Source organism: Staurois parvus, unplaced genomic scaffold, assembly GCF_062004578.1.
Source record: "Staurois parvus isolate SC_StPar_1 unplaced genomic scaffold, SC_StPar_1.0 ptg000636l, whole genome shotgun sequence".
NCBI classification, from domain to species: domain Eukaryota; kingdom Metazoa; phylum Chordata; class Amphibia; order Anura; family Ranidae; genus Staurois; species Staurois parvus.
This window is the reverse complement of record NW_028318432.1, coordinates 10,696,934-10,724,519: the sequence shown is the minus strand read 5'-3', so window position 1 is coordinate 10,724,519 and position 27,586 is coordinate 10,696,934. Positions and strand designations below refer to the sequence as shown.

The 27,586-nt window shown below is 42.7% G+C and overlaps 1 protein-coding gene across 6 annotated transcripts in view; it reads left to right on the top strand.

Annotated features, from left to right (window-relative positions):
- MKX (mohawk homeobox) overlaps nt 1-27,586 on the top strand; it is a 169,966-nt gene that overhangs the window by 13,812 nt on the left and 128,568 nt on the right. For all 6 annotated transcript variants that reach the window (XM_089693818.1, XM_089693816.1, XM_089693819.1 and 3 more), the window contains exon 2: nt 6,946-7,189. In XM_089693818.1, coding sequence (XP_089549944.1) covers nt 7,017-7,189 — 173 coding nt within the window. In that variant the 5' untranslated portion in view covers nt 6,946-7,016. The remainder of the gene's footprint in view (nt 1-6,945; nt 7,190-27,586) is intronic.

Here is a 27,586-nt window from a genome sequence, read left to right as displayed (position 1 = left end):
TGGCACCACCTACCTGCAGTTTGCATGTTCTCCCAGTACCTGTGTGGGTTACTCCCACACTCCAAAGACATGCTACTAGGTTAATTGGATCCCATATAAATGATTAAATAATATGAGTTAGGGACTTTAGATTGTACACCCCTTGAGGATTAGGGACTGATGTAAATGTACAATATATATGTAAAGTTCTGTGTAAATTGACAGTGCTATATATGTACCTGTAATAAAGAAAATGTATCAAAATTGGGGCAGCCAGGATCTGGAGCAGCTGTGCATGGCAACCAATCAGCTTCTATCTTACCTTGTCCAGTTAAGCTTCGAAAATGAAATATAGAATCTGATTGGCTTCCATGCACAGCTGCTCCGGTTTTGATAAATTCCCCTCATTGTGTTTGACCATGGTAGCCGAGTGGGTTTTAGCTTGCTTTGTCTCTAGGTGAGGTGAACAATGGTAATGGTCAAAGCAAATCATAATAAACCATAGCGACCAATCAGGATTTCCCATCAGAATTCCTGGCTTGAGTACAATAAATTGGAATCTCACTGGTTGCTTTTGCTTATTGAGTGACGCTTATCATATTTGGCCTCAATAAGCCCAACGACACCGCCTGTTATTGAGCAGAGAATAGTAAAAGGTATACATGTGCTGGTAGGTTAATTGTCTCCTTTTAATTGGCCTTAGTATGTATATATGTGAGGTAGGGACCTTAGACGTAAGAGCTGTGGGGCATGGATTTATGTGAATATACAATATACATATATACAATATATTGCCAAACGTATTGGGCCAGCCCTCCAAATCATTGGATTCAGGTGTTCCAATCACCTCCATGGCCACAGGAGTATAAAATGAAGCACCTAGGCATGCAGACTGCTTCTACAAACAATTAATGGGTCGCTCTCAGGAGCTCAGTGAATTCAAGCGTGGTACCGTGATAGGTTGCCACCTGTGCAATAAGTCCATCTGTGAATTTTCCTCCCAGCTGAGCAGCTGCATCCAAGCCTTACATCACCAAGTGCAATGCAAAGCGGCAGATGCAGTGGTGTAAAGCACGCCGCCACTGGACTCTAGAGCAGTGGAGACGTGTTCTCTGGAGTGACCAATCATGCTTCTCTGTCTGGCAATCCGATGGATGTAGAGGAAGATGAAAGAAAGAGCGCACAAACCTTGCGCATTACCTCAATAAATAGTGACTAATTTTATTAAGGAGATATACTCACAAAGTGATCGTATAACAGGCATAAGTAACCATAATACAAACAGGGTTACAGGTAAATCAAAAAGGGGGGGGGGTGAAGGCTAACGCGTTTCGAAGGGTGCTCCCTTCTTCATCAGAGCTGGGTTGAGCAGATAGAGACTTCAGTATGGCAGAGTTCCCATGGCAAGGAGATATTCAGCCACTGAGTGTCAGTATTACAGCAGTTCAGCCTGTTTAGTCTTGCCTGACTGCATTGTGCCAAGTGTAGTTTGGTGGAGGGGGGATTATGGTGCGGGGTCGTTTTTCAGGGGTTGGGGTTGGCCCCTTAGTTCCAGTGAAGGGAACTCTTAAGGCGTCAGCATACCAAGACATTTTGGACAATTTCATGCTCCCAACTTTGTGGGAACAGTTTAGTGATGGCCCCTTCCTGTTCCAACATGACTGCCCACCAGTGCACAAAGCAAGGTCCATAAAGACATGGGGAGTGAGTTTGGGGTGGAGGAACTTGACTGGCCTGGAGAGTCCTGACCTCAACCCGATAGAACACCTTTGGGATGAATTAGAGTGGAGACTGTGATCCAGGCCTTCTTGTCTGACATCACTGCCTGACCTCACAAATGTGCTTCTGGAAGAATGGTCAAACCTTCCCATAGACACACTCCTAAACCTTGTGGACAGCCTTCCCAGAAGAGTTGAAGCTGTTATAGCTGCAAAGGGTGGGCCAACTCAATATTGAATCCTACGGACTAAGACTGGGATGCCATTAAAGTCCATGTGCGTGGAAAGGCAGGCGTCCCAATACTTTTGGCAATATCGTGTATGTACAGCGCTGCATAAATTGCGCTATATAGGTATCTAAATAAATGTAGGCTTCCCCCAGTCACCCTCTCCACCCGTTTAGTCTGTTATCGTGATCATTGTACAACGGAGAGGCATGTGTGTGGATAATTACAGGGCATTAATAGACTGAGACAGAAATGTAACAGATCATCTCAATGCATGGCTGTAATTGCCGTAGAGGAGTAAACGGCACAAAAACCAAACTGTACAGTCACAGCGAGCCGAGCGCAGGAAAGTCAATTGAGTGTAACAAATCACAGCATTGTCTTCAGCAAATTATCTTCATTGTGTGCTGCCCGCTCCTCTCTCCCTCCTCGTGGCTCCTCTCTCCCTCTTCGTGGCTCCTCTCTCCCTCCTCGTGGCGCTGTGTGTCCTATTCTGCTGCATCGCAATAATTGGAAGACAGGCCGGGGTAGAAATAGAGCATTCCTAAACATGGATGGTTGCATTTTACAACATTTTCCACAGCAACGCCTTTAGTGTACACATGGGCCTCAATTATTGAATAACCAGAAAGAACACTACAATTCCACTGTCACGCCAGACCAGCTGCAGTCGTTACTTTGGGATGAACACGTTCATTTTAAAACTGAAGTACAGAACCAAAAAACAAAAATTAAAAAAGAAAATAACAACTAGGCTATCACAAAAAAAACAAAAAAAGGGATTTTTTTTATTCTAAGTATATTTAAACCTATATATTTAGTTTTAGATTTAGTTAGATTGTAAAAACTCTGTCAGGCATTTTGTTCTGCGTCCCATCAAGGAGATTGCCGCTGACTTCCTGTCAGGAAGAAAAAGGGAGTGGAAACCCTCTTTGGTTGTCACCATAACAGGTGTCCCCACTGAATGTTTTCCCCTCACTTCCTGTTTCAGTGACATCTGTAATATTTTGAATTTCCATCACCTTCTTTACTAGTGACATTCAACTCCAGGACAAATAGAGATGGTGAATCTCCACAGTACAAAGACAGCAGTAAAAACATGATAGAGGTTCTAATCCTTCCACACCCTAAACTAATAAAACAATGTTGGCTTTTGATACAGTTCTACAAATGTTCAGGGCGTTTTTTGCAAAACAAATAGGTGCCCCCCCCTTCTGAGTTACTTCTTGTCTGCCCCCTACCACCTTCGAGCACCTTCACTTGGTTCCACCCCCTACTTACCTCCCAGTACCATTCATTTTAGAGAATACAAAGCCAAGTATCATTTTGTGGTGTTAAATAATTTGTATGGAATTCATTAATAATAACAAGAAAAACAGAAATAGAGATCTTCCACAGCCAGTAGCATTAGACCCCCCCCCAGCAACAATAGATTTCTCCAGCAACAATGGACCCCCAAAACAAAATACCGCCCTAGCAACAATAAACCCCAGCGGGTACAACAGATCTCTCAGCCAGCATCCATAGATTCTATAGCAGCCAGCAACAATAGACCGCTCCCTCAACATTAGATCCCTTCAAGCAACAATTTCCCCCCAGCAACAATATATTTCCCCGGCAACAATGAACCCCCAAAACAAAATACCACCCTAGTAACAATAGACCCCCCAGTAGCTACAACAGATCTCCCAGCCAGCATCCATAGACTCTCCAGCAGCCAGCAACAATAGACCCCTTCCTTAACATTAGATCCCTTCAAGCAACAATTACCTCCCCATCAACAATATATCCCCCACCAGCAACAATAGACCACCACATAAAAATAGAGCCCTTTCCTCCCCCTCAGTGACAATAGATCCCCAAACATTCCCCAGCACCCCTCACCATTACATAATGGGAACTGTATTCCCCCACGTTCCCGCTGAAAAAAAGCCCTTCAATAGTTATGTAGAGGTGTGCAACCACAACCAATACAGCTCCAGTTACTAAACCTGTTCTTTGAGACAAAAAAAATGTAACTGTTTAAAATGTGTTATTTGGAGTTCGGCTTTAAAGTGATTTCAAAGGTTTATGTTTTTTTTAAAGAAAAAATAACAAACATGTCTATATTTACGTGGCGTGTGCAGTGGTTTTGCACAGAGCAGCCTAGTTCCTCCTCTTCTCAGGTCCTCGCTGGCGCTCCTGGCCCCTCCCTCCTTTCGGGTGCCACCACAGCAAGCAGCTTGCTATGGGGGCACCCGCTGCTCTGTGTGTCCATTCACGAACGTAGCCACAGCTCAGCCCCACATCCTCTGACTTCTCATTGGCTCACTGGCTGTGATTGACAGCAGTGGGAGCCAATGGCTCCCACTATGCATGAGGGCTTGGGAGTAAGCATGCACAAGTGCCCCCATAGCAAGTGCCTTGCTATTGGGTGACTCAGCAAGGGGGAGGAGCCCAGAGTGCCAGCAGTGGACCTGAGAAGAGGAGGATCGGGGCTGCTCTGTATAAAACCCTTGTTATTAACCACTTGAGCTCCTGAGGATTTACCCCCCTTAATGACCAGGCCTCTTTTTGCTACTCGGCGCTGCGCTAATTCAACTGATAATTGCGCGGTCATGCAATGCTGCACCCAAATGAAATTTACGTCCTTTTTTTCACACAAATAGAGCTTTCTTTCGGTGTAATTTGATCACCTGTGCGCTTTTTATTTTTCACGCTATAAACAAAAAAAGGCCAAAAATTTTGAAGAAAAACAATATTTTTTATTTTCAGCTATAAAAAATATATAGTAAACTTAAAGTTGGTTATAAATTTAGGCCAAAATGTATTCTGCTCCATGTTTTTGGTAAAAAAAATCCCAATAAGTGTATATTGATTGCTTTGTGTGAAAGTTATAGCGTCTACAAACTATGGTATAAATACTGCAATTTACAACATTTTTTTGCTATACAGCGCTGCGCTAGTTTAATGGACAATTGCGCGGTCATGCAATATGGTACATAAATGAAATTTACATCCTTTTTTCCCCATAAATTGAGCTTTCTTTCGGTGGTATTTGATCGCCTGTGCGGTTTTTATTTTTTGCGCTATTAAAAAAAAAGGCTGACAATTTTGAGGAAAAAAAAACAATATTTTGGACTTTTTGCAATAAAACATGTCCAGTAAAAAAAATGCAGAAATCAAATTTAGTCATAAATTTCTGCCAAAATGTCTTTGGTAAAAAAAACCCCAAAACGTGTAAATTAATTGGTTTACGTGAAAGTTATAGAGTTTACAAATGGCGGGAAAGATACTGGGATTTTTAGTTTTTTTTTTATACTAATAATGGCGGCGATCAGGGACTTATGGCGGGACTGCAGGACTGCGGCGGACATTTTGACATTGGGGGGTACTGACTTGGGGTCACTGACATCCCCAAAAACACTAATACAGTGATCAGTGCAAAAAAAAAAAACTGACACTGCACTAATGGCAATGGGGAGGAAAGGGTTAACTTTATTTTGCAGGGAAGGGTTATAGGAGTGAGGGGAGTGTTTTACTAGGGGGCGGGGGTGTGTACTGGGAGGGAGAAGGCTGATCGAGAAAGAGAAACTGTTCTTTCTCGATCAGCTCATGCTCGAGCTGAGAAGGAAGTGACAGACAGCACAGCTACTGCAGCTGTGCTCTCTGTCACTGTTTGCCGCCGATCGCTAAGGAGCGGCTGTGACCCGGCGACTGACATCTGCGGCGGTGATCCGCGGGACAAATAGGGTGGCGGCGCGCCTCGCGTGCGCCCCCTATTTGTTTACAAAACACACGTCTTAAAACGTGGTTTTGCCTGTGAGTGCCGCCCTGCCGCCGTATATGTACAGTGGCTGGGCGGCATGCGGTTAAATAAAAGGCATTTAGTATCACTTTAAAGTGGTTGTAAAGGCTCTATGCATGAAGGTAAAAAACCTTAAGTGTGCAGCAGACCCCCTAATATTTACCTGAGCCCCATCGTGATCCCTCCTCATTCGCTGAGACAGTAGTGGAAGCCATTGACTCCCTCTGCTGTCAATCACAGTCAGTGAGCCAATGAGGAGAAAGAGTTGGTTGGCTGGGCCACAGATCTGTATTTGAATGGATACATAGAGCAGCAGCTCAGGAGTGAGCCTGCTTGGGTGCCCCCATAGCAAGCTGCTTGTTCTGGGGGCACTTGGCAGGAGGGAGGGTCCAGGAGTGCTAGTAGGGGACCCGAGAAGAGGAGGATCGGGGCTGCTCTGTGCAAAACCACTGCACAGAGTAGGTAAGTATAACATGTATTGTGTTTTTTTTAATTGCCTTTAATATCACTTTAACACTGCTTTAAGCATACCGAATTTTGTTGCAATATTTCCTTTTTGATGATCTGCACAATTCTGTACACATTTGTTTTGTGTCAAATGTAAAAAACATAAATAAATAAGATAGGAGGGGTGAAGATTTATATCAAATGGGTGCCAAAGCAATGTAGAATATTTGTTTTGTACGCTGCATAGAAATCCCATGGTCAGCATATAGATCAGTGACCCATAATAGCCAATCAAAATGTAATTTTTTTTAGTGGTCTAACTGGTAAACTGAAATGTAATTGGTTAACTGAAATCTGCTGCTGCATCTGACCAGCCCAACAGGCAAAACAGTTAACCCCACAGCAGCCAATGACAGTGTAAGCAGTGGCGGGACAAGGTCATCCAGCTCCCATGGCAAAAAAGCCAACTGCCCCCCCCCCCCCCCCCATGGGAGCTTAGGGCTACCCCGGCAGTCATCCACTTGTATCAGAATGAGCTCACTGGCGCCCCCCTCCATACAGTAAACTGAGTATATGGGAGCTTAGGGGATGCTTACCCTGGCAGTCATCCACTTGTCAAAAAGCCTTGTATCAGAATGAGCTCACTGGCGCCCCCTCCATACAGTAAACTGAATCTCAGGACAAAATATAGCGGGCTGTCCATTGCATAACATATTTTCAGTGGTTTTCTTTGTGTGCTGATAGACCTGCTGAGCAGTGAACTGACATTTTCTCTTTCCCTCTCCAGGTATTGATTAGTTGACATTGGCGATTTAATTGTCATCTGGAATCAGGAAAGAACCTTCATATTGTGCTGCCATGAACACCATAATGTTCAGTAAGCTCAGCGGTCAAGTCCTGTTTGAAGAGGCCACAGGTGAACGAGGCGTCAGACCGTATGTAGGGGTAATAGAGAGCACCAACCCTGACATAAGCTTACAAGATGGCGTCTCCATGAAGGACAATGCCAGCCTTAGACACCGGCGCCCCGGGTAAGATGCATCAAATTGAACTTCACTTTAAGTGGCTGATTTACTAAAGGAGTCAATTTTAAAGTATAACTAAAAGCAATTTTTTTTTGGATAGATTGAAAGGGAGCAGAATACCCATCTGTTTTTATTGCTGTCTGTGTCCCAGTTAGAGAAATTCACCCTTTCTTTGTCCTGTTTGCCATTGAAAAGCAAGAGTGAAAGTAAAAGAAAATCCCAAATTTTGGGTTGTCCCCAGAAAAGTAATCTTCCAATAGAGACACTAGTTCTGGTCACCTGTGGGTCCCCAAGGGATTCCCTTAATTTGTAGGGATTTCCTCTCATTCCTGTTGTTTCTATGGGACAGTGGAGGGAAATGATCGCAATGGGACACAGATGGCGAAAAAAAAATCTGACAGGAGTTATGACCGTTCCTTACTTTATCCAAAAAAAATGTTTTGCCTAATGCTCTACTTTAAATAATCTGTTTACCCCATGTACTGGTTTGGGAGAATTGAAAAGAAAAAGAATAATTGAATCTAAGGCCTCATGCACGCTCCAGCTGTCAAATGTCTGTTATACAGGTTGAGGTTGATTTACTAAAACTGGAGAGTGCAAAATCTGCTGCATCTCTGCATGGAAACCAATCAGCTTCCAGGTTTTATTGTCAAAATTTAATTGAACAAGCTGAAGTCAGAAGCTGATTGGCTGATTGCACAGCTGCACCAAATTTCTCACTCTCCAGTTTTAGTAAATAACCCTTATGTGCCCATGCATACGTAAGCATTTACAGGCATTTAGAAGCAGGGGTGTTTAGGGGTAGAAGTCTGAATGCACCAAATTCACATTCAGGAGAGGAGCTAATGGGCAGAAAAAACACCCAACACCTCTAAACATGACTAATGGCAAGGTGTGTTTAGCATTTGAGCGTTCATTCATTTCAGTGGCCAGAATAAGTTATTGTTCTGACCAATTAAATGAATGAATGCCCACATGCTTGAGTGCATGTAATCCCACCTAAACATGTTTGAAAAACTCAGTTTAAGAGCCATTTGCCATGCCATGTGAGTTTCAATTCACATGGCAAGTCGCACCCTATTGTCTGCAGTTAAAGCGGTCATATTGGTATGATTCCGACTTGGAATGACATTTGACTTTGAAATCGCACAACTTCACTGGAAGTCACACAATTTCAAAGTCGGATCGGTGTGACTTAGACACGTTCTTAATGCTGCTTTTCTGCTGTTAGGAGTAACAGGCTTTAAAGGTGTGCATGAGGCCATATAGGTTATCCAAAGTGAAAAATGGATCACTTAATAAAAATGGCCATGTTCTGTTACATTTGCATTTATGCAGAATACACAGTGCAGTGGCACTAGGCTTATCAATGATTTTGTGGGGTAGCTGGTCCAAGGATCCAATCCCAATGGGTCCCTATCTGCGTAGAGTGTGCATGCCTTTCTCATGCTGTGTGGACTTTTCCTTGGTGCTTTGGTTGATTTACAACATTTCAAATACTTTCTGAATATACAAAATATAGGCTCTTACCTATATTAATAATAGACAGTGTGCCAGAGCTTCATGACACTTCTAGGGGCATTAGATTGTAAGCTCTTTTGGGAAAAGGGACTGAAGTGGCAATGTGTAGTCTATAAAGTTTTAATATGTTGGCTTTTTTTTTAATTCTCTTGCATATCATTGGGTATTCAAGGAGAAATTATGATAGCGTTACTGTGTTTACTAACCCAAGGGTCCACTCACACCATAGCATTGTGTTATCTAATGCATCAGCCATGGTCCGATGTGTTGTAGAACCATTTATTGGGAATGGAAAAAGGAGAGGTTTGGGAGTCCACATACAATTAGTGTCCATGGCTACCACACTGTTTTATTAATTTATAATTACTGGTACTTGCTTATCAGATTAAAGTCCTCCTTTAACACATGGAAGCGGAATTTGTACATGGCACAAACACGGCCTTTTTTCACAGAGAATAGGTTCAGCAACCCCCTCCTCCCCCTTCTGAGTCACTGCTTGTCTCCGCCCCCTACCCACCTCCAAGCACCATCCCTTGGACCTACCCCCTCCCAGTACCGCTCCTTTTAGAGAATACAGAGCAAAATATAATTTTGTGGTGCTAAGTAATTTGTATGGAATTTGTATACAAATAAAAAAAAAGCAGTAAAATAAATCCCCTGCAGCCAGCAACAATAGAACCTCTCAAGAAAAAATAGAAACCCCACCAACAATGGACTCCTGCAACAAAATGCCACCCCAGCAACTCTAGACCCCAGCAGCAACAGCAGATCTCCCAGCAGCCAGCATCAATAGGCTCTCCAGCAACAATAGATCATCTCCCTCAACAGTAGATCTCTTTCAGCAACAATTGACCCCCCCCCAGAAACAATATTTCCCCCATCAGCAACAACAGACCTCCCTATCAACAATAGACCGCCATGCAAAAATAGATCCCCTCCAGTGAAAATATATCCCCAGCAGCCAACATCAATAGACCTTCCATCACACCCCAGCACCCCTTACATACAGTCAGTGCTGGAGGTGCCGGAACTGCGTTCCTCCCGCTGAACTACTTTCCTGGTGAAAAAGGCCCTGAGCACAAATAGTGATAGGATCTCATTGGCTGCTGCAGTGTTTGATTATGATGACAACGATCGTGTAGTAGTAGCAGGATGATACAACAAAGAAGAATGGTACTGACTGTCGTTTTTACTGGGACACTTTAGTGAGAAAATGTGTTGTGTTTCCGGAGTGGGTGTGTGTACCGAATCACATTGACTGAAAGCCCAGCATCCTTCATTTCACAGTTAGCTGGGAAGACTTTGTCTATACATGAGATTTTATTTGCTTGGCATTTTGAAATTTTACCTGGTAATATCTAGCTTATAGTACTGTGTTATATATCAATGAATGTTGCCGTTATGGATATTATTATTATTATACAGTATATAGCGCTAAAAGGTTTGCTCAGCGCTGTACATTATAGTGGGGGACGAGGTCAGAGGAGGGAAGAGTTGGTGGGGTTATCTCGTGGGCGGTGAGTGAGGTACTGGGTGGGGGTGGGGGGGGGGGAGAGTAGGGAGTTGAAAGTGGAGAAGAGCCAGTGAGGACAGGTGAAGAGGGTGTTGATGAGGGTTACGAAGTAGGCTTGTTTGGCGGTGTGGAGGGAGGAGGAGTAGGTGAGGAAGGCGGATTTGTAGAGGGAGAAAGCTCGAGGGGATCTGGATAAAAATGTATGCAGTGTTCCATCAGTGTCAGGAGCAGCTTATTTATTGGTCTTCTGCTACAGAGTCAGAGATAACATACACTGGTTTTCCAACATATGACTGAATGGCAAGAGAGACCTTGGGGCAGCACAGTGGCTAAATGGTTAGCACTTCCTCCTGGCAGTACTAGGGTCGCTGGTTCAAATCCCAACCCTGACACCACCTGCCTGAAGTTTGCACGTTCTCCCTGCGTGGGTTTCCTCTGGGTACTCCGGTCTCCTCCCACACTCTGAAGACATGCTGGTAGGTTAATTGGCTCCTGTCTAAATTGGCCCTAGTATGTATATGTATGAATGTGAGTTAGGGACTTTTGATTGTATGCTCCCATTTATAGATCCCTGTGACTGTATGGCATGGCTATGTGGTCAGAGCAAAGCACAGCAGCACTTAATTCAAAAGGAGACAATGCTGCAAGGAGAAGAACCTTATGATTCAGGTAAATGAAGGGGGCAGGTTGAGGGTGGAGGGGTTGGTCCTCTGAGGATAGACCATGAGTGTAGGGTGTCATGGTCCCACTCTTTGTGCTCAGTGCATTGATGCAGGGATGCAGGAATCATGTCATGCCGATCATTCAGAACCACACACAGCCAGTAGAACGCCCGGAAAAATACCTAAAGCATCATATGTGACCAGGGAGGAGACATCAGAAAATGGTGATTTAAAAAAAAAAAAAGTAACATACTGCTGGGTGAAGGCGGGTCCCAAATTGAGGACTTTTATTTGGGGGGGGGAGGGCGAAGCCTTGAGTTGGACTTTAAAGGTAATTATTTTAATGACAATTTAAAACATATGATCCTGGAAAATATAAAGTGATTTCCCATTAGTTACTGAATACAAACTGTTCTGAGTTGGAGAGCTCAATCGTTTGTAAAATCTGTGTAATCCGTATAACTGTGTTGAAAGAGAAGGGCTTGTGGGTTTGGAATTTCTGTCAATGAAGCAAATAGATCAAATAATACAAAAGCATATTTTAGTGTCTGGTCATCAAATGGAATTACCATTCAGCATTGCAGAGGAAGTGACCCATTTGGGTGTAATAAGACATGTCTGAATTCTATGAAGCAGACTTATCAATCAATAGAAAGAGAAGGTTTGCTTTGTCCATCAAAAGAAGATTGAAGCTAGACAGTAGCTACGGGGGGTGTAGTACATGCAACTGTCTTAGAGCCAGCAAGCACACAGCGTAGGACTGTTCCCGTTATTACTGGCTGTACACTCACATTACAGTCTGATTAATGCTCCCTCTCTCTTCTCTTTGTATCCCTTTACCTGTTCTCTTGTCTCTGACCTTCTCCTGTCATGTTTATATGCTAGAAACTGCAATGTCCGAATGCTGTTTTTTGATATGCACACATGATGAACTGATATTTTTTTTCGATCAGAAGAGAATCTCTTTATTGAAGAATTACAATTTATAATAAGAGCAAAAAAATACAAATTTGCAAGCTGCATCCTTAAATTTCCCAGCATGACCTGCATTTTGCACGTCCACCCACATCAGGTCTCAGTTCAGGATAGGCATAAGTAGAAGTTATATAATAAATGCATATCAAAACAGCATATAGTCATGGCCACACAATAAAATGTTACTGGAACAATCAACGAAAAGCAAAATCTAATTCTCACTTAACTCAGGTTTAGCGAAGGAGACAGGAGAGAGTAGAAAATTCCATAGAGTCCTCTAGCACATGGAGAAGATGAAGGGACAACGTCTAGACCTGTGAGAGTCTATAGCAGTGGTTCTCAATCAGGATTCTGTGGAACCTAGGGTTCCTCCAGCTATCACTAAGGGTTCCTTGAGCTTTTGCTGTCTGACCTCCTATTTAATGGTGTCTGCATAGTTCCAGAGCCAATGCGATTTGGTAGAGCCAGCAAAATGATGCCAGCGATCTTTTTCGCTGCCTGTAAGAGTGGCAGTGTACGGCTGTAATCCTCCTACTGACCACCAATATAAGGGACATGTTTTCTATTAGCCCCCAATGACTTGGTTTTATTAAGGGTTTCCTGAGACCAGAAAATTATTTTAGGAGTTCCTTTGGAGTAAAAAGGTGTAGAAAGGCAGGTCTATAGGACTTGAAATTTAATGAACATATTTGTATAGTTAATAACCACTTGGCCAGTGGTGAATTTTGACCAACAATGAAAACATAGCTAACTGTTTTCCTTAAAATGTATTAAAGTGTGTCTAAACCCAAAAAACTAAAATACATGTGATGGATGGGTGTAATTTTCAGGATATTTTTCCTTTAATTTTACCTGGTAATGTGAATAACATACTACCTGGTCTATGGTGGCCGTACTAACTCAGTTTACTGCATCTGTGAAAGGAAGCCATGGTTGTCACCCAGGCTGGATCACAAACATGTCTTCATCTTTTCACTCCCATTACATGGGGGGAGCGGGGATTTATGGATTAAAATATTTTATACCTTAATTCCAGGGCATAGGAAGTGACAAGAGCATAGAATTTCTGGAAAGATTAACAGGTACATGTTCTTAGCCTAAAAATCACATTTAATAACTGGTAAGGTGCAATATTTTACATTTTTGTTCTTGAGTTTAGATATCTGTTTATTCATTGCTGAATTAATTTTACTTATGCTAGTGATTGAGTTACAGTTGTGCACATATTGTACAGTATTTATATAACCAAAATGTTGGGCTGAGTAGGGAAGGAATAGAGCTCCGGTTAGGTTTTTTTATTGTTGTCTGTGTGCGTGTTCATTGGTTTCACCAAGTCTATTTGTCCCATGATTAATATTATAATACAGGATTTATATAGCACCAACAATTTGCTCAGCTCTTTACAATATAAAGGGAGACAATACAGAATCGATACAGTTCAATACAAGAAGGTTAGGAGGGCCCTGCTCCTGGGAGCTTACAATCTAATAGGAAGGGGCTGATGGAACAAAAGGTAGTAACTGTGGGGGATGAACTGATGGCAGAAATAGAGGATTTGGTTATCAGCTGAAGGCAGTCCTAGTAACTATTATCATCAAAACAGAAAATGATTGGTAATCTAAAGTGAGAAAAACTTTCCAATGTTTCAGTGACAACTCTCGAATTTTCTAGAGCCAAAGTGTTGTCTATACTTACCCTTTAAATATATGCAAAGATCAACTTTTTTCTTATTTTGTATAGAGGATTAAAAAAGCTGTTTTTATTTCCATCTGTGTCTCATTAGAGAGATTTCCCTTTATGTCCTATGTCCTTTATAGTCAACAGGATATCTTTCCAATGTGATGGAAATCCCCTCTTAGGAAAAGTGTCCTTGTTGGCAGATTTTCCCTCTATTCTTGTTCTGGTAGCTACTTAAACGGGGGGATTTACTAAAACTGGAGCACACAAAATTGGGTGCAGCTGTGCATAGAAACTAATCAGCTTCTAGATTTTATAGTCAAAGCTTATACAGGCCATAGAGGGTTTGTTTATCAGCCAATTTTTCGTCCGAAAAATAAAACATCATTCGTTCTGTAAACCGATGTTGCCACCAATGATTGCGAAAATCAGCTGTTTTTCAAGAATTTTCCAGCATGACGATAAACGAAATGAGGAGGAACCGCGAAAATTGGCCGATGCCATTGCCCCACTAACAGTGTGAAAATCGGCCAATTATTCTTTCGGACGAAAAATCAACCGATAAACGAACCGTCTATGGCCTGCATTAACTGAACAAGCTGAAGTCAGAAACTGATTGGCTAGCATGCACAGCTGCACCAGATTCTGTGTGCACCAGTTTTAGTAAATCTACCCCAAAATGTTACATTTATCCTCACCTTCCCATTGACATTGGTGATCAGGACAAATAGGGATGCCGTGGAGCTGACTTACTAAAACTGGGGAGTGCAAAGTCTGCAGCTGTTCATGGTAGCCAATCAGCTTCTTACTTCAGCTAGGATCAGGGGTAGGCAACCTGCGGCTCTCCAGCTGTTGTGGAACTACGTTTCCCATGAGGCATTGCAACATTACAAAACTGACAGTTACAGCTATGACTTGCAGAGGCATGATGGAACTTGTAGTCCTGCAACAGCTGGAGAGCCGCAGGTTGCCTACCCCTGAGCTAGGTAAATTAAGCTAGAAAAATAGAAGCTGATTGGTTTCAAAGCAGAGCTGCACCAGATTTTGCATGTTCCAGTTTTAGTAAATTAACTCCATAGTCTTCCTAACAGGGACAGAGACAGCAATAAAAACAATGGTTCTAATCCCTCACCACTCCAAATGTAAAAAAAGAAAAGAAGAAAGGTTTAGCTTTTAGTTATACTTTCAATGGGTAAAAGCGTGTAATGTGTTATTAATGTTTTGCCCTCCAGAAGATTTACACCTCTTAATGACCAGGCGACTTATAGTGGGACTGTGATAGTATTGCGGGCATTTTGATATTGGCTAACTGACACTGACATCCCCAGTGACACTAACACAGTGATTAATGCTAATAAAATGCACTGACACTGTACTAATGACACTGGTAGGAAGAAATTAACATCTGGGGCAATCAAGGGGTTAAAGTGCTACTAAACCCACAACAGTATAATCAGTCTGTATATGCAGTAACGATTGCTTGTTATACTCACTGTGGAACCTAAGGGGTTAATCCTCTGCATTGTGTAAAAGGCTGTTTGATCCTGCCTTCTCTGATTCTGCCCTTCTTCCTCAGTCCCCAGTCCATCTGCTGATAGAACAGAGCCTTGGGGGCAAGCTGCACATGCTCAGTTTGGTGTGTATTGCTCGAGAGTTTCCTTGGGAGGGTGCATGTGATCAGCACAGGGCCAATCAGTGCTTTCCAGACAGAGGGTCAGGGTTCCTTCAGCCTTATAGGACAATCAGGGAAGAATGAAAACTCCTCCTACAAGCTTTAACCACTTCTCTGATAGAAGTCACCAGACTGCTTTAACTGCTGATGAGAAAAGGTATTTAGCAGTTTGTATTTACTAAAATAATTGCACTTCCATGTTGTGTACTGTGGGAGAGCAGATATAGTGAATCCTGGGTGTAGTAACACTTTAACTGTGTGCATAACTATATGTGAAGTGTGTACTGTGTGCTGTTTTAATAGGGGATGTGACAGTTTTTGTCTCCCTGCAAAGCAGAAAAACCCGGCACATCCCGCTGGCAGTAGAGAGATCTGTGTTGCTCTGACAATCGGCGGGTCCCGGCTTTGAATCGTTGGATGGGACCAGCTGATCAGCATTCCAGAAAACCAATGACAGTGCGGGTAGCAAAGGAAGATTACGTAGATATACGTGATTATGCACAGCCGGCCTGCACTGTAGGAATAAAATGTGCAGTTGGCAAGCGGTTAATATGGAAAAAAAATGCTTTGCAGGGCTGGTGTCTTGGTTTGCTTTCAACTTGCTGCTTGGAGTTTGTATGCTCTCCTTTTACTTGTGCGGGTTTTCCTGGAAGCCTAGGTTTTCTTTCACAACTTAAAGCAAAATGATAAGTTAAGTGGAGTAAGTAAGTGTCAGGACAAAATAAAAAAAAAACATACAGTTGGGAAAATAATTATTTGAACCCCTGCAGATTTTGTAAGTTTGCCCACTTACAAAGAAATGAAGGGTCTATAATTTTTATCATAGGTGTATTTTAAATGATAGAGACAGAATATCAACCAAAAATCCAGAAAAACACATGATACAAATGCTATAAATTGAGTTGCAGTTCAGTGAGTAAAATAAGTATTTGATCCCCTACCAACCAACAATAATTCTGGCTCCCACAGACTGGCCATGTACTCATGTGGTACACAGATTCGTCCTGTCAATTTAAGAAGGTACTCCTAATGACAACTTGTTATGTGTATAAAAGACACCTGTCCAAAGTATCTCTTTCTTGGCCACCACCATGGCCAAGACCAAAGAGCTGTCAAAGGACATCAGGGACAAGATTGTAGACCTGCAGAAAGCTGGAATGGGCTACAAGACCATCAGCAAGAAGCTTGGTGAAAAGGACACAACTTGTGGAGCGAGTATTCGCAAATGGAAGAAATACAAAATAACCATCAATTGCCCTCAGTCTGGAGCTCCATGCAAGATTTTGCCTCATGGGGTAAGGATGATCATAAGAAAAGTGGTGGATCAGCCCAGAACTACACAGGAGGAGCTTATGAATGATCTCAAGGCAGTTGGGACCACTGTCACCAAACAAACCATTGGTAACACAATATGCCCCCATGGATTGAAATCCTGCAGCACCTGCAAGGTCCCCCTCTTCAAGAAGGCACATGTACAGGCCCGTCTGCCGTTTGCCAATGAACATCTAAATGATTCAGAGGATTGGGAGAAAGTGCTGTGGTCAGATGAGACCAAAATTGAGCTCTTTGGTATTAACTGAACTTGCCCTGTTTAGAGGAAAAAAAATTCTGACTATGACCCTAAGAATACCATCCCTACAGTCAAGCACGGAGGTGGAAACATTATACCTTTAGGGATGTTTCACTGCTAAAGGTACAGGCTGACTTTGCCACATTGAGAGGTCAATGGACGGGTCCATGCGTTGTAAAATCTTGGATGAGAGCCTTCTTCCCTCTGCCAGAAAACTGAAGATGAGTCATGGATGGGTCTTCCAGCATGACAATGACCCAAAACATACAGCCAGGGCAACAAAGGAGTGGCTCAAGAAGAAGCACATTAAGGTCATGGAGTGGCCTAGCCAGTCTCCAGACCTTAATCCTAGAGAAATTTTATGGAGGGAGCTGAAACATTTGTTGTCAAGCAACAGCCAAGGAATCTTAAGGATTTAGAGAAGATCTGTAAAGAAGAGTGGACCAAAATCCCTTCTGAGATATGTGCAAACCTGGGAACCAACTACAAGAAATGTCTTACCTCTGTGCTTGCCAACAAGGGTTTCTCCACCCAGTACTAAGTCATGCTTTGCTTGGGGATCAAATATTTATTTTACTCACTGAACTGCAACTCAATTTATAACATTTGTGCCGTGTTTTTTATGGATTTTTGGTTGATATTCTGTCCCTGTGTATTAAAATACGCCTATGATAAAAATTATAAACCTTTCATTTCTTTGTAAGTGAGCAAACGTACAAAATCTGCACGGGATCAAATAATTATTTTCCCCACTGTATGCAATATATCACTGCAATACATGCAATTTGCATCATGTTTTATCAATTTGAAGACTTTGCAAGTAGAGTAGTTCATGTTTCACATGATTTTTGTGGACTGAGTGGTGTCAGCCCTGTCCGGTTTTCTTTTGCCAACCTACTGAGACCCTCCCACTCTCCTGTCATTATAACATAGAGACTAATCATTCTGTATTGCCAAGATTAGGACTGACAGGGCTAATTACTCTTCTTGAGACAACACATACATTGAGCACAGCTAAATTGACAGCTGAATATTAGGTGTATAGGGCAGGTCAAATAGGCAAAGCAAAGAGAAGATAATTAAAGAGGAGGTAGTAGATAAATATAGAATGTGCAAAAAATTATCTTTGGGTGCAAATTGCCTAAGGCAGTGGTCTCCAAACTGTGGCCCAGGGGTCAAAGGTGTCCATTTGCTTGTCTTATATCTGGCCCTTGAAAAACTATTCCTTCAACTGACACCATTGATGGGGCACTATTCCTCCCACTAAAGCCAGTGATAGGTCACTGTTTTCTCCCACAGATGCCTGGACACCTTCTATTCCCACTTACCCCTCTAAAGCCTGAAGAACAGTAAAATGGCCCCTTGTTTAGAAAGTTTGGAGAACCCTGGTCAAAGGGAAGAAACTGAGTTTATGAATTATGAGCCTAAGGCTCCATTTACACTATGCAGGTGCAAGAGACTGCATGCATTTCCGAGCATCACGTGTAGGGCAGCCCATTCATTTTCTTGGGCTACCCTATGTATGTGTGAGAAATATAGAAAGAAAGTCCCTAACCCTTTTTCAAAAACAAGACACACCGAACTGCATGATGCTGCAGCACCATGCGGTTTTTAGCAAACAGAAACAGTTAACAGATGCGTGGGGATGTCATTATCATTAATGGCCCTGACGCATGTTTGCTAAAGGGTAGCATGATCCTATGCATATTGGGAAAACATGCGATTTTGCGCACGTTCTCGACAAGCACAAGGTGTGAACCTAACCTGAGAACTCAGTGGTTTATATGAGCGGTGAAGGGTTGTGATTTTTGCTTGAGTGCATTTGGTTCCTCCTCTGTTTTGAAGGGAATATTGGAAAGACAGATATAAGGTGTCACTAGCATGCCCAGTCCACCTTGAAATATGACATAATCCTTGTAGACAAAAATGCCTTGGGTGGTGACGCCAAACAGAAAACAGAGTGGAGTTTTGAGAATAACAATGTAACATAAAACGTCATTAAAAAACATTTAAAGCTCCTGCTGCCAGTAGATGAAATGGTTTTCATACTTTCATCTCGCTAAACTGTTTTGCAGACGCAAGGCTTGATAAATAACCATTGTAATTTCTGGTAGACCAGCTTGTCATTAGAGGCTTGATTTATCCCGAGCTACTCCTGTGATGTTTGCAAAAATTCTAAACATTTTTGACAACATTAAATGCGGTTGGAGTGCAACTCGGCGAGTAGGGCTCAAGTTGACTTGCAGTGACATCTGCTGGAATCCCATTACTACTCTGCTGAATGTTATTACTCATGTCTGGGCATATGAATGTGAACTAGCTTCCGAGCCAGAATTTCAGAAGATGCTTTTCGAATGTGTGCTGCCAAGGAAAAGTTGATGTCAGGAACAAATTCCAGGTAGTGAAAGCGTTCTAAAGAGCCTTTTTATTTATGAAGACTACGAGAGACAACACTTTGTCAAGTCACACAATGCAGGAGATGAGGGGCCTGGAAGCTGTACAGCTAGGATGGAAAATGTGGCTTTCTTTACTATTTTTTAATAAAAAATGATGTTCACACCAGTTTTGGACAGCTTGTAGTCCCACAGCTGTTGAAGAAGATGTCCTACCTTACGGTCACTCTTTGTACAATAACTCCAGTTTAAACAAAAGCCTTTCTTATAGTAGAATCTGTTCTGAGAGGACGATAAAGGACTATTGTATAATACAAATAATGATGCAGCACAGCTAAAACAGTGTCTCTTAAATAAATGAGTCCCAAATGACAACACAAAAAAAGTCCATAAATATGTAAATGTGGCCAACCACCAGTGAATTCCAGATACCACGGTCTTCACTTCAACGGATCACCCACGTGTTACATGCATAACACCCTGTGAACCATACAGTATGTGCCCACCTCCTGGACTAGATCTTAATAAATAATGAAGGTCAAACACACTTTTTACCCTCTAGGGCTATACTTCAACTGGCTCCCAGTAACAGGCACAGGAATCGACACATGAACTGGAGCTTCTGTTTGACCTCCTTCTCTCTGTTTGACATGTCGTCATGCAAAAGCAATAGAACCAATAGTGCTCTCCATACGTTTTATAAACAATTTAATAAACTTTAAAACGGGACATTCACAAACAAATGCACTCTCAGCGCCATGTTTTTTGAATAGTAAAAAAGCAAACCGCCTTCTCACTGCAGGGTCTCCACACCGTCCGGTGGTGGCATCAAATGTGCTGCGTTGACTCCTATATGTGTTACATCTCCAAAGGCATCCTCAATATTACCTGTCAGTTTTGGATAGCTTGTAGTTCTGCAGCTGTTGAAAAAGATGTCCAGCCTGACAACCTCTCTTTGTAAAATTAATCCAGTTTAAACAAATGGCTTCCTAATAGCAGAACATGCTCTGAGAGGATGATAAAGGACTATTGCAGACTTCTTATTCTGCAGGGCTCATTCACACTATATGCATTGGGCTGCACTACTCAGCCTTGGCCAACACAGTCCCATGGGATAGGCAAGATAATGTGCCTTATGTCCCAAGGCAAACTGCATTACCCCTTTGAAAACGTGCGGTCTGCACGAAACATGTCAGGGGAATCCCTCAATGCGACGCTGTATATGAATTTGTACCTATGGAACTTATCTACAAGCCAGTATATCTGATGTGAGTGCCTTCCTTTGATACATTTGGTTTTTATTGAATAAAGACAAAATTACACTTTTGGTACCATCTTGCCTTCCTGGCTCGTTATTTTACGAGCCCCTTTAAGGTGGATTTACTTCTGGAGTCTGAACGGCGTTGGATCCACTGGTGAGTCTGAGGTGGACCTTGAGCGCGACTAACATCATCTTCGAGAGTCCGCCACTGCGCTTGATGACATCATACCGGTCACCAGATTCTGATGCCTTTACAGAGTATATGCAACGCGCAGTTTGTATGTATTTCTGGTAAACACATTACTATACCATTACCGCATGGAATTTTGATTATTAAGGTATACAACCTGACCAGTTCAACCACTGGTGGATGATCTATCACCCTACGGAATATTTAGTACTAATGTATATAGTCTGATGAGTTCAGCTATTGGAAGACTTTTATCTGGGACTATCTTTTAACTGATGAACATTTATATAAACGTACTTGGATCATTGTCTTGTATGTTAAACATTTAGCGCTGCATACCCAATATTTGCATTGTGGTGGTGTATGCAGAAAAAGGACATGCTGTATTATTTTGCAGGGCAACAGGTTGAGACGCACTGCACAGCATCGCACTGCTCCTGCATAGCGTATACCAGCGGCCACACATTATATGCGCACTGCTGGTGTGAATGGACCTTTTCTGTTTTACTGCTGCTGAACTTTAAAGTAGATCTAGAACATAACTGAATGATATTTAGTCTGCTGCAGCACTGTTTATCATTAACAGTTGGCTTTTTTAAAAATATGAATTACTGTTTGCACCCCTTTTGCATCCCTATTTGCTTCTCAGTGCTGATCTCCTAAAGTCTCTTTACACCACATGCACTTGCTCCAGCATGTCTGCCCATCATTATTCTGGAACGGCTTCCTTGCAGCAGTGGACAATGCTTGTGCAACAAGCGTTAACAAGGCTGCTTGCAGTTTGCACCATGGATGCATGTAACAGAGTGACTATGCATCGTTACTGAGGTGAGGGGCTGCTCAGAACCGGGATTTAAGCATGTTGAGTATATGGAGTGGCTTCTTAACCGCATTAGCCAGCCCACTGACGCGTTTCACCCCACCCATCGGGGCTTGGCCACAGCCTCTGTGACCAAGCCGCAATGGCCAGGGCGAAATGCATCACCTCATGCTTGACTCCCAGGGCTGGTTCAGAGTGGCGTCCGCTCCCCCTTACCTCATTCAAACTGCTGGAACGGACTCTGCTCCCTTCATTCCCTTGCCAGAGGGGTGACTCTTCTTGAATCCGGCTTCAGAGCGGCGCCACTAAGCTTTACACACGGTCTACAGAGTAACTATGCAGCTGTGCAATTGGCAGACAGTTGTTGTCACCCAAAAACAGGAACTACCTGAATAAGGACTTTCATGGCAGGAAACTAATTAGTATTATAATGAGAGCTGCAGATTTAAACCGTTTGAAAAATACTTTTCTTAATCATTCCTTATGGGACATAGGATGAGGTACACTGGGATATGCTGCTGCCTTTACAGGCTAAGTTCGCCTTTTAAAAAAACAACCTCCCCCTTGGTTTTGCAGTTAAAAATGTGCTTTTTTTTTTTTCTCTTACACTAGAGCTTGCAAAGCATTTCACACACAATCAGTGGATTGTGGGTGCAATGTCAGGCTCCAGCAGACACAACTGACAACTCTCTGCCCATTCCTCTATACAGACAGTTACTCAGCTGCAGAAAGTTGAAATGAACTATGAGGGCCCTCATGAGCACCCTGTCAGTTCATTGAGAACTACAAGCCATCTGCTGCAGTGGCAGATGGGTCCTATAGTTCATTCATTCACAGATTGCTGGGAATGAATGACGCAGCTGTGCAGCAAAATATGTCAGCAGGTACGGAGAGAGGACCCCCCACCTGCAGTCACTTGCGGGGTGAATGGGGCTTGGGGGGGAGTGGGGAGGTAACATGTTACTAAAGGTGAACTTATCTTTTAAGAGATTGTACGCTGGCAAAACAAAGCTGTAATGACAGTCCGGTATAACCCCTTCCATTCCCCGCAAGCCTAAAGCTTTACCTAAAGTGAGCAGACAGGATTCTCTAAAGGGACCCTTAGCCTGTTAAGACCCTTCCATTGCATTCCCTCATGCACACAGACCTGTTTAGTGACTGGCCTTGCATAAAGTATCTACTGCTTCTAAGCATTTTCCTCAGCAATAACCTATATAGGAAGGGTTCCCCCCTTGGGGAAGCAGACATTGCCCGTCTTACCAAGACTCTTAACAGTCCCTGTTGAGGACATCCATTGTTTTAAGAGACATTAGATAAATGGCTAAAATACCTTTCTAATTCATTATTTTCCCTCGCAGGTCCCATTTCTATATTTATAATAATACAAATTTCTGCAGAAAAGTAACAACATTTCAGGAAGGCATAGGCACAATAGGGAATAGCCTGCCATATGAGGTTTGGTGTTTAAAAATGCTGATCCTGATTATCCTTTATGCCTGACCAACAGGACCAGGCAAGTCTTGGCATGGTGGGTCACAAGTTTGGCGCTGGAATCAGGATAAATGCTCCTCCCAATGAGTTGGGATGAGTTTGGTTTTTCCTTTATAACTGGACCTCTCATCTGCAAGGCCATATGACCAGAATTCAGTCAGACGATAGTATGGCAGTGGCTTACATCAAACATTGTACTAGATAGGAGAAACACATCTATTTCTGGCTTGGGCAGAACTTCCCAGCCTGGTCCACCATGTACAGCCTTCAAGAAAGCTGGGATAGGTGCAACCCATCAGGCACGTGGTGACGTCATCACACTGGGTGGAGCGAGGACATGCGATTTTTATATATCTTACTGTGAGTGGCAGTTTTTATTTCAAATACATTTATTTTAGCTGTCTACACTATTAGTATCTTTCTTTGTGCTTTCCCATGGGAATTCCTCCAGTAGAGTGGAGGAGACTTTTAAAGGACCCGGAGTCTTGCTGACAGTATTATGTGTCTGAAGCACTTCTGATGTCCATTTTATGGTGGGGCCTGTGAGATCAGGTGAGAGGACACCCATAGGGGATTTTGGTGGTGGGCAATTGGTGGTCCTTTTATGGTGAAGTTTGGTGCTTACTGGATTACTGAGATGATAAGGATCTCTATTACATGAGAACTGAAGTGGTATACGGGACTTGGCTACAGAGTGGACATATACATTCATATTTATGCTGCACTTTAAATGGCTTCATTTGATTGATTTCACATTGGATTGTGTATGGGACTTTGTTTTACTGAATCTTATATTTAAGTAACACTTAATTGTGCACTTTGATATACGTTTTGTTTTTTTCTGATATATGTATACAGTTAGTTAGGTGTAGTCTACGGCAACTGTTTGGTGGAGAGATCTCCTTATAAATGCAGAACTGTAGTACCTTCCCCACTGGGAGAGAGAGCTTGGCGTGGGAGCATGTGTTCAGATAAGTAAAAATATGAAAGCCAGATCGGGGGGGTTATTTTAGTTCTAGTCAGTCACTGATCACCAATAATGGGGGGGGGGGAAAGCTCACAGCCTGCTATTCACCACCAATGCTGGTGGGGGTACATTACTATCATTGACCACCAATGCTGCACAGTTACTACCAATAACCAGTGAAGGGGAAATTATTGTGGCCACTTACACCAGTTTTGGGGGTTACTATTAATGCCAATGACACCAAAGCTGAGACTTATTTTACTCCCACACTACAAGCCACACACCATGAAGTGACTGCCACTTGGGGTGTACTACAGGCGGTGAACGTGCCACATTTTTCTTCATGATACTTTGAAGGCATTCTTCCTATGTGTAAATGTTGGTAACTATGAAGGGCATAGCATCCCTGAGTTTTTGCACAATGGGCAGATTGATATGCTATCTGTGATATCTTTACATAAAGTTGCAACTGTACTTACAGTTGCTGTTGTCTGCCCTCCACCAGGTATATTCTTCTCCCAGCCCTTTATTTCTTAATTATTAGTGGAAATCATTTTGATGTATTGGGTGGGGGTTAAAAAAATAATCCGACCTGGGTGCCAGATATGCTAGGTAAACCACTGGGTTACATTACCATTGCAAGAATTAACTTTTGATTGTGAAGGGACAGCCTAGCCCGGTGGTCTCCAAACTGTGGCCCAGGGGCCAGATGCAGCCCTTTGCTTGCTTTTATCTGGCCCTTGGAGCACTATTTCATCCACTGACACCAAGAATGGGGCATAATTGCCCCCGTGACACCAATGAAGGGGCGCAATTCCTCCCAATGACACGCATGATGGGGCACAATGCCTCCCAATGACACGGCACAATTCCCCAATGACACCAACGATGGGGCACAATTCCTCACGCTGGCACCAAAGATGGGGCATTGTTTGCTCCCACTGAAGCTGAGACATTTTCTACTCCCAATGCCCACAGTCTGCCCCTCCTAAAGTCTGAAGGACAGTAAACTGGCCCTTTGTATAGAAGGTTTGGAGACCCCTGGCCTAGCCGATAAAACTTGCTAACGTGGGAAGTTACCTTTGCCCAAGTCTGCTCCTTGTAGATTGGAAATTTAAGCTTCTTCTGCTTCCCCTCTCTGTGGTTTTCAGTAATGACTGTGTAAGCAGGTCCAGTTATAAGTTAATGAAGTGTGTGACTGGCTGTCATACCTACATAAATTGGTTAACATCAGCCAAACCCTTAATGGATTAAATTAGGCTAGTCGGTCTGTTGAAAAGGTAATTTGTAACACATCCGTTAGCGTGAAAGCATTCTACATAGTGGAATCCAAGTGCTCTGGCTGACAGAAAATGTTTTATATTGTTTGACTTTATAACTATAATCGTCATTTTTATTATTATTTATTAAACACAAAATGTATTTTTTAGTTTGTTTGCCACCATGCCTAAGGGCCGGTTCATACCACAACGCTGTTCAGGAAAGCCCCATTCCACGCCATGTTCAAAACGCACCACCTTTGCGATCTGCTGCAGGTACCAATTTATTGTTAATGCCAAAAACCGCAGATCGCAATCGCAGTTTTCATTTGCAGACACCAGATTACATGGCACTGCTGTATCATGCGATTTAGTGCGGTTTGTTTTTCAAAAACTTTCAGGGGTGTGGAAATTTTTGAAAAAACTGCTTGGGACTAAATTGGTGCCCCAATCTACTTGTCCCTCATGACAATCTACTCTTCCAAGTAAAAGAAAAAAAATGTTTTAACCAAAACTGTATTTAAATTGTAGGTGATATTAGGAATGTCTGGGGCTTTTAAAAACAAAAGGGGCTTTATGGCGACTTTAACATTTAATATTTTTAACATTGCGCTGTTTACCTCCTCCTCCCCTCCCTGCCTGTCTCCAGCACCGCACCCGGGGACTAGCAGAGAGGATAGAGACCTTGCAGTGTAATGAGCACCAATTGGCTGCTCGCCAAGAAAGGGTGGGTCAGGGTTTATATTTTATCCCTTTTGCTGCCAGAGCCGTTTTTGCGTTTTCGCTGCCAAAGCCGTTTTTTGCACACATTGTAAAAATAATTTTAGGCCTGAAGATTACAAAAAAACCCCAAACATTACAAAGTTAATTTTAGGGCACAAAAAAAACAATAAATTACCCCATGTTTTTGTAAAATATAAAAGATGAGTTTGCACCGAGTAAATAGATATCCAACTTGTCAAACCTTTAATTTGTGTTCACTTGTGAAATGGCGATGAACTTCAGTACCCTATATTTTCTATAGGTCCTTATAGGTCATTAATTTAGCATTACAGAGGAGATCTGGTGCTAGAATTGTTGCTTCCATTCTGGCGTATGCAGCGATATGTGATGTTTTCATGTGTAGGTGCCCCAGCGCGTGCTTTTATGGGGATGGTATGTGCTTGGGTTTCATTTTCTACAATGAAAAAAGTCCCCTATGTGATGATTTTATGGTGACAGGTTCTCTTTATCGAGGCATCTAGGGTCTGCATGTCACCCCTGTGCTCCACTGAATGTAATGTAGTGCACATCGCACCGCATTACATTCTATCAACGGGGACCCGGAAGTGGCATCATAACGTCACTTCCGGGTCAGGACTAGAAGGAGAGGGGAGCCTGGGGAGACCTCACGGGGGAAGGGGGGAGTTGGAGAGTCTGGCACTGTGTGGAAGCAATCGGGCAGCAGCTACCACCTGACAGGTGAGCCCTCTGCTTGCCCGCAGCAGGGCTAGAGGTATAAAAAAACTACCTGCCCGACGCGTGGAACTACATGTCCCGGGCATCAGGCGATAGGAATCGAACATCCCTGTACTTTTTATGCGCACTGGTGCAATTCGCAGCCTATTCTGATACATAGGCTGTCAAATAGCAGTGTAGGGGATCGCACAGGAATCACACAGGAATGTGGACCATGTTCCTGCGCAATTCTATTGTGAACCAACCCTCACTGTTTTCTTCAGCAAATCATTTTTGTGGCTTTGTTGTAAAGTTTCTAGCTTGGATCCTGGCAATAACAGCACTTCCTGCTGAAGGCTGACTTAGATACCCCCTTGCCTTGCAAATAGCAGCAGCGTTGTCAGCCTGCCATGTGTGCTTCTTGAAAGCACCATTATCTATTGGTCTGTGTATATAGGTAGCCCATTGGCCAACTGAAGGAGCTCACACAGCAGGGTGACAACACTGCTGCTAATTTCGGGGTGTTGACTTAGTGCTGTAAACCTCCAGCAAGAAATACTCATAGGAAGGATCCCCGGGTAACAAACTATTTGATTTATGGAGAAAAACTGTAGACAACGAGCCATAATGCCAAACATACTGAAAAATAGATTTTGGATTTACAGACAGTTCAACTTTTTTTACAAAGTAGCAACATATTTCAGTTTATGTTTCTTTATTTAAATCCATGTAGCAAAAGACCAAGATTTCACATCAAACTGATTTTGCGCCTTTTCCTTTGATATCCTTCCACAGATTTTGCTGCAGGCAGCTTTGTGTACAATTTACCCCTGGCAGTGCGCAATTGTTCAGTTTGTAATTGAAATCAGTGGATGCATCAAAAGTCTGTACAGGCACAATGGATCATGAATAAAGCAGATCTAAACTCTGTCACAAAAATATCATACAAGCTTTAGCATACTAAAGTAGAACGCCATATAACAGAATAAACTCTC